This window comes from Podarcis bocagei, assembly GCF_964188305.1.
Source record: "Podarcis bocagei genome assembly, chromosome: 8".
Classification (NCBI taxonomy): Eukaryota; Metazoa; Chordata; class Lepidosauria; order Squamata; family Lacertidae; genus Podarcis; species Podarcis bocagei.
The window spans coordinates 60311596-60325244 of record NC_138133.1 but is presented as its reverse complement, the minus strand read 5'-3'; the positions used below and the strand labels follow the sequence as shown (position 1 = coordinate 60325244).

At 40.2% G+C, this 13649-nt stretch overlaps 1 protein-coding gene across 1 annotated transcript in view; it reads right to left on the bottom strand.

The window, feature by feature from the left end:
• Window positions 1-1159: 1159 nt before the first annotated feature.
• Window positions 1160-13649, bottom strand: part of CRISPLD1 (cysteine rich secretory protein LCCL domain containing 1) — a 28376-nt gene continuing 15886 nt past the window's right edge. Inside the window, exons 6-15 of the mRNA XM_081204775.1 lie at window positions 11835-11935; window positions 10277-10429; window positions 10119-10179; window positions 9949-10015; window positions 9243-9373; window positions 8737-8780; window positions 8571-8643; window positions 7792-7867; window positions 5040-5170; window positions 1160-3372 (exon numbers count right to left, since the gene is read on the bottom strand). Coding sequence (XP_081060901.1) covers window positions 3321-3372; window positions 5040-5170; window positions 7792-7867; window positions 8571-8643; window positions 8737-8780; window positions 9243-9373; window positions 9949-10015; window positions 10119-10179; window positions 10277-10429; window positions 11835-11935 — 889 coding nt within the window. The 3' untranslated portion in view covers window positions 1160-3320. The remainder of the gene's footprint in view (window positions 3373-5039; window positions 5171-7791; window positions 7868-8570; window positions 8644-8736; window positions 8781-9242; window positions 9374-9948; window positions 10016-10118; window positions 10180-10276; window positions 10430-11834; window positions 11936-13649) is intronic.

Sequence of the window (13649 nt, the reverse complement as noted above, 5' to 3'; positions counted from 1 at the left end):
GAGCCCTTCAGTTCAGTTCAGTTCTGGCCTCAGAATAAAGAAGCGCTGTTTGAAGAATCGCTGTGTCGCCTGATATGTTCGCCACAACCTAACACCCACACCCCTACCACGAACCCCATAAAATGGGGAAGGCCCTCCCAAATGCATCTCCAGGGTTGCTGGGGAGAGCAATGCATTTGATGTTTCTTCACAGATGGGTCAGCGAAGTGTTTACAGGACCTCAGTGGCTGCAATATGCAGGGGCGTAAGAAAGGGAGTGCGGCGGGTGCGGTCCACCCTGGGTGTCACCACTGAGGGGGATGACAAAATGCCGGGTGGCACTCACCGCGGGGCCTGCAGTGTTCCCAAGCCACACGTCTCTCCAGGGAGAGAGACAGTGGCTTGGGTGTGTGCAGGCTCCATGCTGCCCAAATGGTATGCCCGCTGCCTCCCCCCCCCCCCCCAGCTGTAGGGTGGCTGAGTGGGAGGAGGCAGAAAGACTCCAGAGGCCCCGTGGTGCACCCCACCCCTATGGGCGGCTCACCCTGCCCTCGCCCCGCCCCTCCCAGTCCTGGGCGTGCCGCCCCAGGTGCCTGATCGGTTTCCTCCACTGCTGGCATTATGTTTGCAATTTCACATGTGTGCTCTTGGCTGAATGGTATTTGGGACTAGTGATTTGCTTATTTTTAATTCCTATTAAAAATAAGTAAAAAGAAAAAAAAAGCAAGAACAGCTACCTTCTATAGTCAGTGTTAATGTGCTCAGCCAGGTAATGTCTGCCTGGAATAGCAGGAGCACCCCAGAGTTTCAGGTTCCGAGGTCTTTCCTACTCATGATCTTCTAACTGGAGGTACTAAAGACTGAATCTGAGACTTCCTGTATTCATAGTATATGCACTGTTTGGTGTGGTCACATATGCATCAGGCAAAAAGGGTAAATGCATCACAAAAAAACATTTGCATGTGCTGATTTATATGTACTGATTTAGAAATATTTACTCTAAACTAAATGGAAACGCTATAATTTCAGCATAGCGAGGAAGACTCTGACAGGGTGATCGTCAAATGGAGGACTCTTTCAAAGAGACCCTAGGTCTGCTTTAATCTCTATAATGAGCAAATGTGATATGCCAAAAACATATTTCTTTAGCATTATAAAAAGAACCACAATTTTACTGTCATTTCATTTAGTAGACTTTTTATTCAAAAAAAGTTTGCCTAACTACATGAGGTAGTACATGTAGCTGAACAAAATAATACTGTGATGCATGTATGAAGAATATCGCTACCAATGGCATTTCGAAAGAAAGTCCACAACTATAAAGATAAAAAAATAACAGGAAAAAACTATTTATCAGTTTTACAGTCTTACACAATACACTTTTCATAGAAAGCTCGATAATGTCACCATTATATAATTTCTCTAGTATACCACAATAGGGCAGATGTAATGCACAGGGCTATCTACCATAAATGAGATCAAATGAAATGGTGAAATAATGTGAGAGTAATCTTTGGCACTGTGTCCCGCCCTGCAGGAATATGCATCAGATGAAGAAATTAAAAGTATTAGAGCCTATGTTACAAATTCCGTTATTCTGCAGTTTCACCATTTACAAGTACTATACAGGACAGTTTATGTAGTATGGGGTGTCAGTCTTACAAACAACCTTGTGCCTAGTGAGAGCTCAGTTTGGTAGAGCATCTTAATCTCAGGGTTGGGTAAAAAGCTCTAAGCTGGGTGAAAAGATTCCTGCATTGCAGGGAGTTGCAAGAAGGGTGACACTTGTGTTTCCTTAGAGCTTTTTGGTTCTGTGATTCTATGTCTATTGTATTTCTGGGAGCTGATTTACTGGAGCCCAAATGAACTATGGTATTTTTCCGTGTATAAGACTAGGTTATTTTATTAAAATATTATGCTAAAGACTTGGGGTCATCTAATACACGGATAGTGGAGAGGTGTGACGGGCGATTGGTGGCTGCCGCAAGCAGGATAATGTCTGCTGCATTTTTGCAGGTGATTGGTGGGTGCTGCAAGGTCTGCTGGCTATTGGCTGCTGCAGCAATTGGACTGGCGATTGGTGCTTGCTTTCAGTGATCGTGCAGACGATTGGTGGCGTCCTTGATGTGCATGCGATTGGCTGTTGCGTTCCTGCAGGTGAGCAAATTTCGGCAAACCCTCACCCCCACAAAAGCTCTACAAGTCTGGGCAATCCCCACCGAAAAAAGCTCAGCAACTGTGGGCAATCTCCCCCCATTTTCTCTATATGGAGTCCCCCCAAAAAGCGAACGCCTTTTACATGGGGGCGTCCTATACACAGTAAAGTACCGTATATAGTCTGTCTTAAACCCAGTTCTAAGGGTTTACTCAAATGTCAGTCTCACCAATGCTTGACATGATTGTAGGATTTAAAACTCTTAGTTTTTAACAGGAGTCATGGGGCAATGCTTATGGAGCTGGGACAGGGTGACAGAGAGGTGAAAGGTCCTTGTGTGCACCTGTGAGAGTGCTAAATTGACTCTGCCAGTGTACTCATGCAGACCTGATGTTGCTGCTGCCCTACTTTTACATATCATTATGTAAACAACTGCTTGTACCAAGCTGGTTGCATCTGATCCTGCTTTTTTTAAAAAAAAAATAAAAATTGAATTACCAACACGATACAAAAACAAGACAGTTATTATATTTTTAAAAATATACTGCTCTCAACCAGGATTTGTTTTAACTGGCATTTTAAAAAGTTGGATCAAAACAGAAAAGTGTAAAAATGGCAAAATATCTCATTCTTTTGACTTTGTGTGTTTCTGCAATAATATATGTTCACTGCTTGCTTTAGGGAATTAGTTATTTTTTTCCAATTTTAAGCAATGAAAAATGATATATACAGTGGATATAAGATCTATCATAGATATACCTTTACACTTAATGTTAGTGGCATACATAAAACACCATAATAATAATAATAAACACCATAATAATAATAATAATAATAATGTATTCAGTTTTGTTTTGTTTTTAAATTGTGGAACATTTATGAGCTTCAAACGAATTGCATAGGAATAAATGCTAAGAAAATATAGCAATATTTAACACAGGATTCAAAACAAGTTATTTATCATCATAGTTTTTCATATGCATTTTCCCATGTTTAACTTTACAGATTTTCCCCCATTAAGATTTACATGCAGTTAAACCGCTTTTCAGTCAGAAAACAGTAAATATATTCTGTACAGCAATATTACATCTTTATACAAACTTGAGGAAGGAAATTAGATGGCATTTTCTTTCTCTTCTTCCAAGCACTGTATTTAGATTTTGTTTTTACAGTTTACTTGTTACCTTCAAACCACAGCAAACACTCTGAATGCCTTGCCTCCTGGAGGATTCTGTAAACTACAGAAGGGAAAAAAGTAGTAACATTTCATATAGCTTAGTTTGTGTTTTAGAGATAAATCTACCCATACATTTAAGCCATCTGCAGAAGCCCTGGTCCTCCCACCATCAGATGTGCAAATAGACATTCAGAAATTTCTATCTGTACTTCCATCTGTACTTCCAAATGCTCAATACTGTCTGCTGAAGTAAAACATCTAGTTCTCAATAAGTGCTGCCCTTCCAGCAAAACACACACACACACACACACACACCAGGTCAATCTTGTGTTCAAGGTTATTACAGACCCATGCCTGACAGCATGTAAAATTGTGATACAATTCAATAGCTTAGCGCTATCAAAACAACTACTAGGATCAGAAATCCTGACACACATTTTATGACATGGGCAGAGTAGGCCTAATGTCCTCAGGTTGGAAAGCCACCAGGGATGGATCTTTGCCATATGCTGAGCCCAGCTAGCTCATGCCAGCCCGGGCAGAAGGTGGGATTGCAGATTTTGTCATTATATTTACAATTTACCAAACAAGGCTGGCATAGCAGAGAAAAGAAAGATTGGATCCCTTGGGAAATCCACAAGGCACTGGTCCAGCTCATTTAGGGGCTTCCTACAGGAGGAGGAGTTTGGATTTGATATACTGCTTTATCACTACCCTAAGGAGTCTCAAAGCGGCTAACAACCTCCTTTCCTTTCCTCCCCCACAACAAACACTCTGTGAGGTGAGTGGGGCTGAGAGACTTCAAAGAAGTGTGACTAGCCCAAGGTCACTCAGCAGTTGCATGTGGAGGAGCAGGGATGCAAACCTGGTTCACCAGATTACGAGACTACCGCTCTTAACCACTACACCACACTGGCTTCTGCCCACAGAGCCGGAACCTCCCCACCAGTAGATTCCTCTCCAGCAATGAAATCCAATGGATAGGCAATTGCACACTATCCTAACCACCACCACCACCACTCAAGCCATCTGCACTAGGGAATTGGGATAGTTCTATCATGCTCTTTTGCAATTTTACAAATTTAGTAAAACTTATTTTGTTGTTTATTTCTCCATGCCAACAAATATATCTTCTCTATACCTTTGCATATCTCTCTCATATATATATATATATATATATATATATATATATATATATATATAGTGATTATTTACAGTACACAGCTATTTGGGGAGGTGGAGGTTGAAATCCTCCTGTGTAAGAAAACTTAGCTACCTACACTAAATAATTAGGGCACAATACAAAGTGAAACACTTCTGCTTTTAAATGCCAACTCTATCACTGAATTAAATGAGATTGCACATGCTTAATGTTGACAGGATTTTGCTGATAAATTGTGGATATAAACATGTATACTTAGGCAGAAGCAAACCTGAAAATCCTGAAGAAACTCAATGCAACTTTCTTATCAGCTACTATGGTATTTGCTACTGGATCAACAACAAAAGAGTTGTTTTTATTCATAAGCAGCTTTTAGGGTTATGATTTGAGCTTACGGGAAACAGGCAGCTGCTTCTCCCTGGCAATTGCCATTGTTATACAACTCACGTCTGGTTAATTAGCATTAAGTAGAACACAACTATTCCAGGATTAACGTAGGATTGCAAAGAATGGCAGGTGTGTGCATGTAGATAGTAAACACTGGTCTTCAAAGTCACACTCTGTACCTTTCTGAAAAAATCCCATTTTGAAATGAAGCAGTATACATCCTTCTTTTATCCACTGGCATAACGTCAACAAAGCCCCCTTCATTCCGAATCACTCCAGCATGTATAGCTGTCCGGCAGATACTAGATGCCTAAGAAAATTAAAATAGAAGGGTTTTTTAAAAAAAGAAAAATTGCAAATCAAGTGACGGAACTTTTATCTCTCTCTCTCTTTTGTGGTTTATGTAGCACCAGGGTATTCACCATCATTTTCTTTGGGGGAAATGTAGTTTTAATAAAGATGAAATGACCATGCATTGGTAACTATGAAAGGTACTGGGTAACTCATAGTCTGCATTTAACACACTTTACTAAGCAATTATATATATATATTGGCCATAGTCTTACTGGGTTGCAGTACAGCCCCATGCATAAATAAGACTGTCTAAAGTACTTTAAAAGTTAGCATGAACATTTCATATAGTATTACAAGGCCTTGTTTTATTGCTGTGCTGTGAACCCTTTGGCATTCATCAGCATTTAACAGGTCACAGAATCTGAATACCGAGCTGCTTAATCATTTTCCTTCTTTCGCTACTCAGCAAAATTCCAGATACTTACAACAGCATAGAATCAGTCTGCAAAGGCATGTTAAACACTTATAAAAGGATCTTTCAAGCCTTTATTTACATAGATATTTATTATTGATGACAGATGGAATTCCTGGGAATTTTACCTATTCTGCTGTAGAAAGTTATCAATGTGCTCTCAAATATATGAGGAGAGATGTGTGTATATAATTCAAATGGCAATCAGATTGTCAGCATAGTTGAAATCGTACACGACTGCAGTCACCAGCAGAAGGGCATGATCACATTTCTGGCTTTCATCATTACTTGACAAGTACTGAATAAAACAATATTGCCAGAGTATTTTCTAACAAACAAGTGATGGTAAAAGCAATAAAAGTGAGCCACGGAAACATGAATTTGGCAGCAACCATTTCTAGCTTATAAGACTGCTGGTTGTGCCTCATTCCTTCCCCAACATGATGCCCTCAGCATAGTTTGGTCTACAACTTCTATCATATTGGCTGGAGCTGATGGAAGCTGTAATCCAAAACATCTGGAGGGTACTGCGTAGTGATATAGCCAGTCACTACTGAGACTCCTGTTCCAGTGACATCTATGCTGGCTTGGTCATGTCCACAGAATGGAAGACGGGAAGTTTCCCAAGGACGTTCTCTACGGGGAGCTGGCTTACGGCACCAGGACAACTCTATGTTCAAAGATGTCTGCAAACATGATATGTAACATCAACCCCACCATGTGCGAATCCCTTGCAGGCAACTGCAGTGCCTGGAGACAGACAGTTAAGTCGTGTATCCATAGCAATGACCAGAGTAGAATAATAATAATAATAATAATAATAATAATAATAATAATAATAATAATAATTTATTTATACCCCGCCCATCTGGCTTCCAACAAAATATTAAAATACAATAGTCTATTAAACATTAAAAGCTTCCCTAAACAGGGCTGCCTTCAGATGTCTTCTAAAAGTCTGGTAGTTGTTTTTTTCTTTGACATCTAGTGGGAGGGTGTTCTACAGGGTGCCACTACAGAGAAGGCCCTCTGCCTGGTTCCCTGTAACTTGGCTTCTTGCAGCGAGGGAACCACCAGAAGGCCCTCGGCTCTGGACCTCAGTGTCTGGGCAGAACGATGGAGGTGGAGATGCTTCTTCAGGTAAACTGGACCAAGGCCACTTAGGGCTTTAAAGGTCAGAAATGATGGCTGGGAGGAGTGCAGAGAGAAGAAACGCCAAGGTGCATCTGCAGCAGCACAACTGGACACCTTCATCTGCCCTGGCTGCAGCAAAACATGTCTCTTCCACTTCTGTCTCTAGAGCCACAGCAGGTGGTGTAACCTTCCAATAGTTTGGCTCTACCCCCAAAGGCGCACTCCCCCATTGTCTCCCAAGGGAGACGGATGCCAACAGCAACTGAGACATGTAAGTGTATGAATGGAGCCACAGTCAGCTGAGGAGAACAGCCAGTCAGTGAAACCTTTCCTGCTTTGGCTTTTCTTAGTCCGCTTGTGTTGTGTGGTCTACTTTCTGTTTGCAGTTCAACATTCCTCTTGACAATTTCAGATCTTTCCTAGCACAAAATATGTATTGCGGCCATGTGGCATCCTGAAATAGGTTTTAATTGTTAGGGTTTACCACATGGATGCGGTATGTGTAAAAGTATCCTGTGACTGGAAAGAAACTGAATATATCTGAACTGTATGTATCTACAGTGGTACTTCGGGTTAAGTACTTAATTCGTTCCGGAGGTCCGTTCTTAACCTGAAACTGTTCTTAACCTGAAGCACCATTTTAGCTAATGGGGCCTCCTGCTGCCGCCACGCCGCCAGAGCACGATTTCTGTTCTCATCCTGAAGCAAAGTTCTTAACCTGAAGCACTATTTCTGGGTTAGCGGAGTGTGTAACCTGAAGCGTATGTAACCTGAAGTGTATGTAACCTGAGGTACCACTGGTTCAAGTGGATAAAACAGACAACAAGCAGTTTTGTAAACATAGTGTCTGTTTGAACTAAAAAATTAAATCAGAGAATCAATGTATATCAATGGATCTAAACTGGAAATGAAGCCACATATTTTTAATGATTCAATTTCCCACCTGCTAAGCTAGTATAAATAAATAATAAATAATTGTATAAATGCAATTATTTTACACTCCAGATTTAGAAATATGTTATCTTACTTACATCAGAATAAATTCTTGATCCTATCACTCGAGCATAGTGTGGATTTGCCTGCATGCAATTGTGAGGACAATAGAGTCTTGAAAATAGAAAATAAAATAAAAACATAGACAATTATAACTTTTTCACATGTAAAGTACAAATTTTTGATCATTTCATCCAATGAAAAGCACACATAATGGAACAGTTTTACGTTCATGCATTGCTTTGTTCTATTATATTTCCTGTTCTCTTGGTCATATGGGCTTTTTACACTATGGACTGCTTGAGGATTTCCCAACAATTCTGGCTTTGCCTTCAGTTCATAGTACTTGTACATGCTTCAGTGTGCACACAGAACTTGCTGTGTGAATAAAGAAGCTCATTTTTATGAATGGGGGCTCAGAGAGTTCCACCTAAGTATCAACTACAGAGCAATCTGACTTAGTCAACATAAGGAGTGGTTGTGGTGAGCAAATGGCCAAATCCAAAGCCCTGCCAGGCTCCTTTTCCTTTTTTCCCCCTTTTCCCTTTCCATTTCTCCCCATAAAAAATGTTTTAATGGGAAGGAAAATAAATATGCCTGTTCCAGGATTGGCATAGTGGCCCCCATCTGCACCCTCAGTGTATGAACTTATATTCATAAGGTCCAGTATAATGTCAGCAGCCTGAAGTTCAATATATAAGGAAGTCTAATGACTTTAATATTTCTAGTTCAACATCACCATATGGTTTGTAATAGCCTTTCCCCTGCATTGTGATAGGAATGGCAATTAAACAACAGACAAAATTAAATAGCTTACCTTGGGCAATGTGTGGCTGGCTTGTAAAATGGGCATAATTGTTCCACAGTTGTTTCACAAGTGATAGCTTGCACTGAAATTTTAAAAAGCATACTCAAATAAATGTTAATAAATAACATATACATTAATGAACGAGTAATGCTGTATTATATAAATTAATGCTAACCTGTCACTTTAGAGACTGTGAAGGAATTCGCAGACTGGTATTTGCTACAATAAAAACAGAAACGTAGCTATTATTACCAATATCCATATATTGGGTTAAACCACAGAGCCTAGGACTTGCCGATCAGAAGATCGGCGTTTCGAATCCCCGCAACGGGGTGAGCTCCCGTTGCTCAGTCCCTGCTCCTGCCAACCTAGCAGTTTGAAAGCACATCAAAGTGCAAGTAGATAAATAGTTACCGCTCCGGCAGGAAGGTAAACGGCGTTTCTGTGTGCTGCTCTGGTTCGCCAGAAGCAGCTTAGTCATGACGCGGAAGCTGTCTGCGGACAAATGCTAGCTCCCTCAGCCAATAAAGCAAGATGAGCGCCGCAACCCCAGAGTCAGTCACGACTGGACCTAATGGTCAGGGCTCCCTATAAGCATATATATATGCTTATAGGCTAATATATTAAAAACCTGAGACCTACCTACAACATTTGTGGCTGAATATTTGTATTTCTACTCACCCAATTGACTGAACTCCATTTCTGTAGGATTTAATGAAATAATTTCTTCTTCCTTGCCTGGTAACATCAACCCAGCCACCATCGTTATCTAGGATGCCATAATGTATTGCAGCTCTGCAAATGCTTGATTGCTACGATAGAAAAACACAGAAACAGAAATTAAGATCCATACCCGAACAATTATTTTCCCCATGACATTTCCAAAAGAAGGAGCACCTCTACTTCAAAGCAAACTCTTGTGTTTTTATTATATTCTGGCATACTGCAAGTCAGTCATCTATTAGTCATTTTCAGTTTTATGCTATCAAAGATGAGTTAGCAAATGATACCAGATATATTAGGTTGTGTCCAACTAAGTTCTACTCAGAATAGCCCTATTGAAATCAATGGACCTGAGTTAATCAGGTCAATCAATTTCAACATGTCTATTCTGAATGTGAAAGACACTGGATACGACCCAGTATGTCTGACTATACTTGTGAATTCTCTACGTGAGTTGCTAACTAAATCTCCAACTCAAAATGAGATACTGAGTAAAATCTCACCAAACAGTTATCCTCAGATATTTCTATCAATTTTAGCTTACTTTTTACTCAGTTCTGTTTACATAATGTTTTGTCAATGATAATGTGCATTAGCTAACCTCCTAGATAAAAACAATGTAATCAAATAGTGCTACAGTGAGTGTTAATTATAATATTTTTACCATGTCATAATGTACACTTCCAACAACTTTGGCACTGCTGTCCAAACAGCCAGCAGGACATTCATACCTAGGGGGGGAAACAGTTTGATCTGAGAATAATGGCAAAAACAATGAAATTTAAAAATGCATGTAATCCCATGGATTCTGGATAAACTGGAAGGATGCCCTACCTATTACAAGTTGTTCCTTTGCACTGGTCCCTTAGCCGTACTTCACAGGAAACAATTTGAGCTGGGGGAGAAAGTGGCCATTATTATTTCAGTGTCCCACAGTGTTAGAAAAATCCAAGAACAAAATGAAACCGGTGATAAAAATGAAATTGACTTACACATTTGTAGTTTGCTTATGACTTCATTTCTGTCACCATCATCAGATGCTGCATGTGACCTTAATCGATTTTGTGATGAATCCTGAACATGTGACTGCTGCCGTTCAATCTCATTGGTTTCCATCTCTGGAGAGTAACGTCTTTCTGAACCTTCTGTTATAGCAAACAAATGGAACAAATGCCATTTTTTAAACAACAGTCAATTCCTGTGAATCAGAAATGGAATAGCAAGTATGTCTTGTAACTAGCCACGAGGAAGCCAAAGCCATCTGATGGAGGTCTACTTGGAAGTAAGTCCCACTGTATGGAGCTTGTGTGCATACAAATGCAGCTTAGTACTTAGAACCTCCAAGCCCTGCTGGGATTAAATATCTCTCACTACAATTAATGGGACTTAAAAATGTTTAATACTGGCCGGCTTGTGATAATTGTTTTTACTATCATGTCACTAAGTGAAGGTTACAAACAAAAGTAAATGTATTAGGATGCAAAGCTACTGACACAATGAGAGATTATCCTCTTCAATCTGAAGATAATGAACATGCATTGAAGAGGCAGCATCACAGGTACAGTCACTCAATATACATGGTTCATTATAATGTCTGTAGAGAGCCAGTTTATATTAGTGAGGGGTGGAGAGCCTATGGCACTTTAGATGTTGTTGGACTCCAGCTTCCATTGACCCCGGCCAATGGCCAGGTATGATGGGAATTGTTGTCCAAATACATCTGGAGAGCTATAGCTTCCCCGTGCCTGCTCTATGGACTCAGGAAGCTTGCAAAGGCAACATTCCAGATTACACAGAGAAAACTCTATTCAAGAACAGTTCTACGCAGGGAAGTTCTTTACTCATATTCTAATAAGTACATGTTGGTCAGCACTCCAAGTACAGTGGCACCTTGGTTTACAACCATAATCTGTTCCAGAAGTCCGTTTGTAAACCAAAACAGGTTGCAACCTAAGGCGCACTTTCGCCAATGGGGCCTCCAAAATTTTTTTGTTCATAATCCAAAAGAAATGGGTTGTAATCCAAAAAAAGGTTGCAAACCGGAAAACACATTTCCGGGTTTGACGTGTTTGTAATCCAAAAGGTATGCAAACCAAGATGTATGCAAACCAAGGTACCACTGTATGCTACATTTTATCCCCAGATAGAAAGTGTGAAAATGCCTTCTGTTGTGTTCAGAAGGTTCTGAATTAGAAAGCATTTAGGCTGCAATTCAATGTTTACTGACTTGAAAGTAAGCCCAGTAGGATTCACTTCTGAATAGACATATATATGATTGCACTGTTAATGAATTCATTGCATGATTTTTGGTCTTTCTTAAAAGATGGAATGATATAGGTGTCGATTTGCAAAAGCTTTTTGGTACAAATTGTTAAAGCCAAATATTCATTATGTTTTTCTGACCATCAAAGTCACTTCATGTGGAGTAAAAAATACGAATAAGCCTTTGACCAACACATAGAATTCCCATGGAATCAAATGATCCCTTCCCTTTCCCTTAGATACCAAGAAAAGTGGCAGCAGATACAATTTAATTTGCTGAATACACACCTTTATAACAAAGATTTTCTCTACAGCCTCCTCCAAAACTAGGTGGACATGCAGAACATGGGCGACCATGCTTGTATGGTGCATGCCCCCACCAATTACCCCTAGGGGAGAAATGCTATTTAGTGAAATATATTCATGATAAATATTTTGTTTTGCACAGTTTAAAAGGTCTATCACTGACCTAATAAGGACACAGGCACTTGTGACTGTGAAACTTCCTCTCACCCAACTGGGGTGGTTGGTTCACCTGGACTGCTTTTTAGGGGGCACAAGTCATACCTCCTAGATGGTGCTGTAAGAGTGGCACAGCTATAGCTATGGCGACATGCCATGAATGGTAGATTTGCTTCCAAAGCATTACCCTAAATGGCCTGGGGGCAGGGAGGGCAGAGACATGTATTCTCAGGCCTTAATAAGCTTTTGATATAGTATTTTATTGAGCTACAGGCACAATTAATGCATTTGGTAAGTAGGACAACGTGATCTATAGCTGCAACATATATAGCTAATCCCCAGAAACATGCTCAGAAGATTATCCTTCCTGCTGGTAGAGCCAAACGTACAGAAGAAATTGCTTGATTTCACAAATGAGGGCTGAGGTTGATAACTGGCCAAACTGAGGGGTATTTTTGTCTGGGAGGGAGAAGTGGTGTTTGCTATTTTTCTCCTTATGGGAAATTTATGGCTGTCCCTCCACTATCATTCTGCCAGCACAGTAGCGCCATATCTCCCTCCCCTCCCAAACCCAAAAAATTTGGAGTACAGGTCTGCTCTGCCCATACTGTTCCAAAGCCAAGGAAGAATGTAGCTGAGTGCAGCCTTATTTAACACCATGCAAAATTACCATAATGCAGGTGAACTGCTGCCAATCAAATCCCCTCTAATCATCTGTTGTAAAATGAGCAGATTGTGTATATAAATGGAGCTGGCAGATTTTCGAGAATGCTTGGAATGTTGTAATTTTGGACTAAAACAGATTTAGGTTGGGGCTTGCAAAATTCAAAACGTGTTACCATTGCACTGGGTCAAAGCTCCTCTAGAAACAATGCAACATATTACAGAAACTCAAAACAGAAAATTCAGTCTGATTTTTCTCTGTTACCTAATAGATTAAATGTTCCTTTGTCTGCGGACAATGGGTGACTTACAAGGAACTGCTGGGTTGTACAGGGGGGAACCCAAACTGAAATCAATGGAATACTTAAGGAGCCAAGTTACAGATTGGTTGCAATATCACCAGGTATATGACATGTTTAAATTAGATAGAAAGAATGGATTTCTGGACCAAAGCTCACAATTTGAAAAAGAACTCTTACAAAATAAGAATAAATTTCTGTCCATAATGCATAATTTTTTATTAGAATGGGAAACAAAAGACGAGCAAGGTAAAGCTCCAATGACACACTGGGCAATAGATATAGGACACAATATAGATATTAACCTCTGGGAGAAGCTTTGGAAAAGCGACCTGAAATTTACTGCATGTTATTCATTGAAAGAGAATTATTTGAAAATTATTGTTAGCAGGGCCCTGTTAGAGGGGTTTATGCTGAGAGTCACTGACCATGAGTGCTCGGTGTATGGTCAAACTCCCAGAACTGGAGGAGTGGGGGGGCAGCTGTATAAACACATGTTTTGCAGTGTCCCTCATAATTCCTATCTGTCCCTTCTTAGCCTCAGACCACAACTGGGGGCTGAGATGGATACATGCCCAATGCCTAAGCCAAGGTTTCCTACATCTGAAATGTAATAAAGTTGTGACCTAATTTTAATCCCATAACTATGCTGTGTTGTTTCTTATTTATCTAGGCCTGG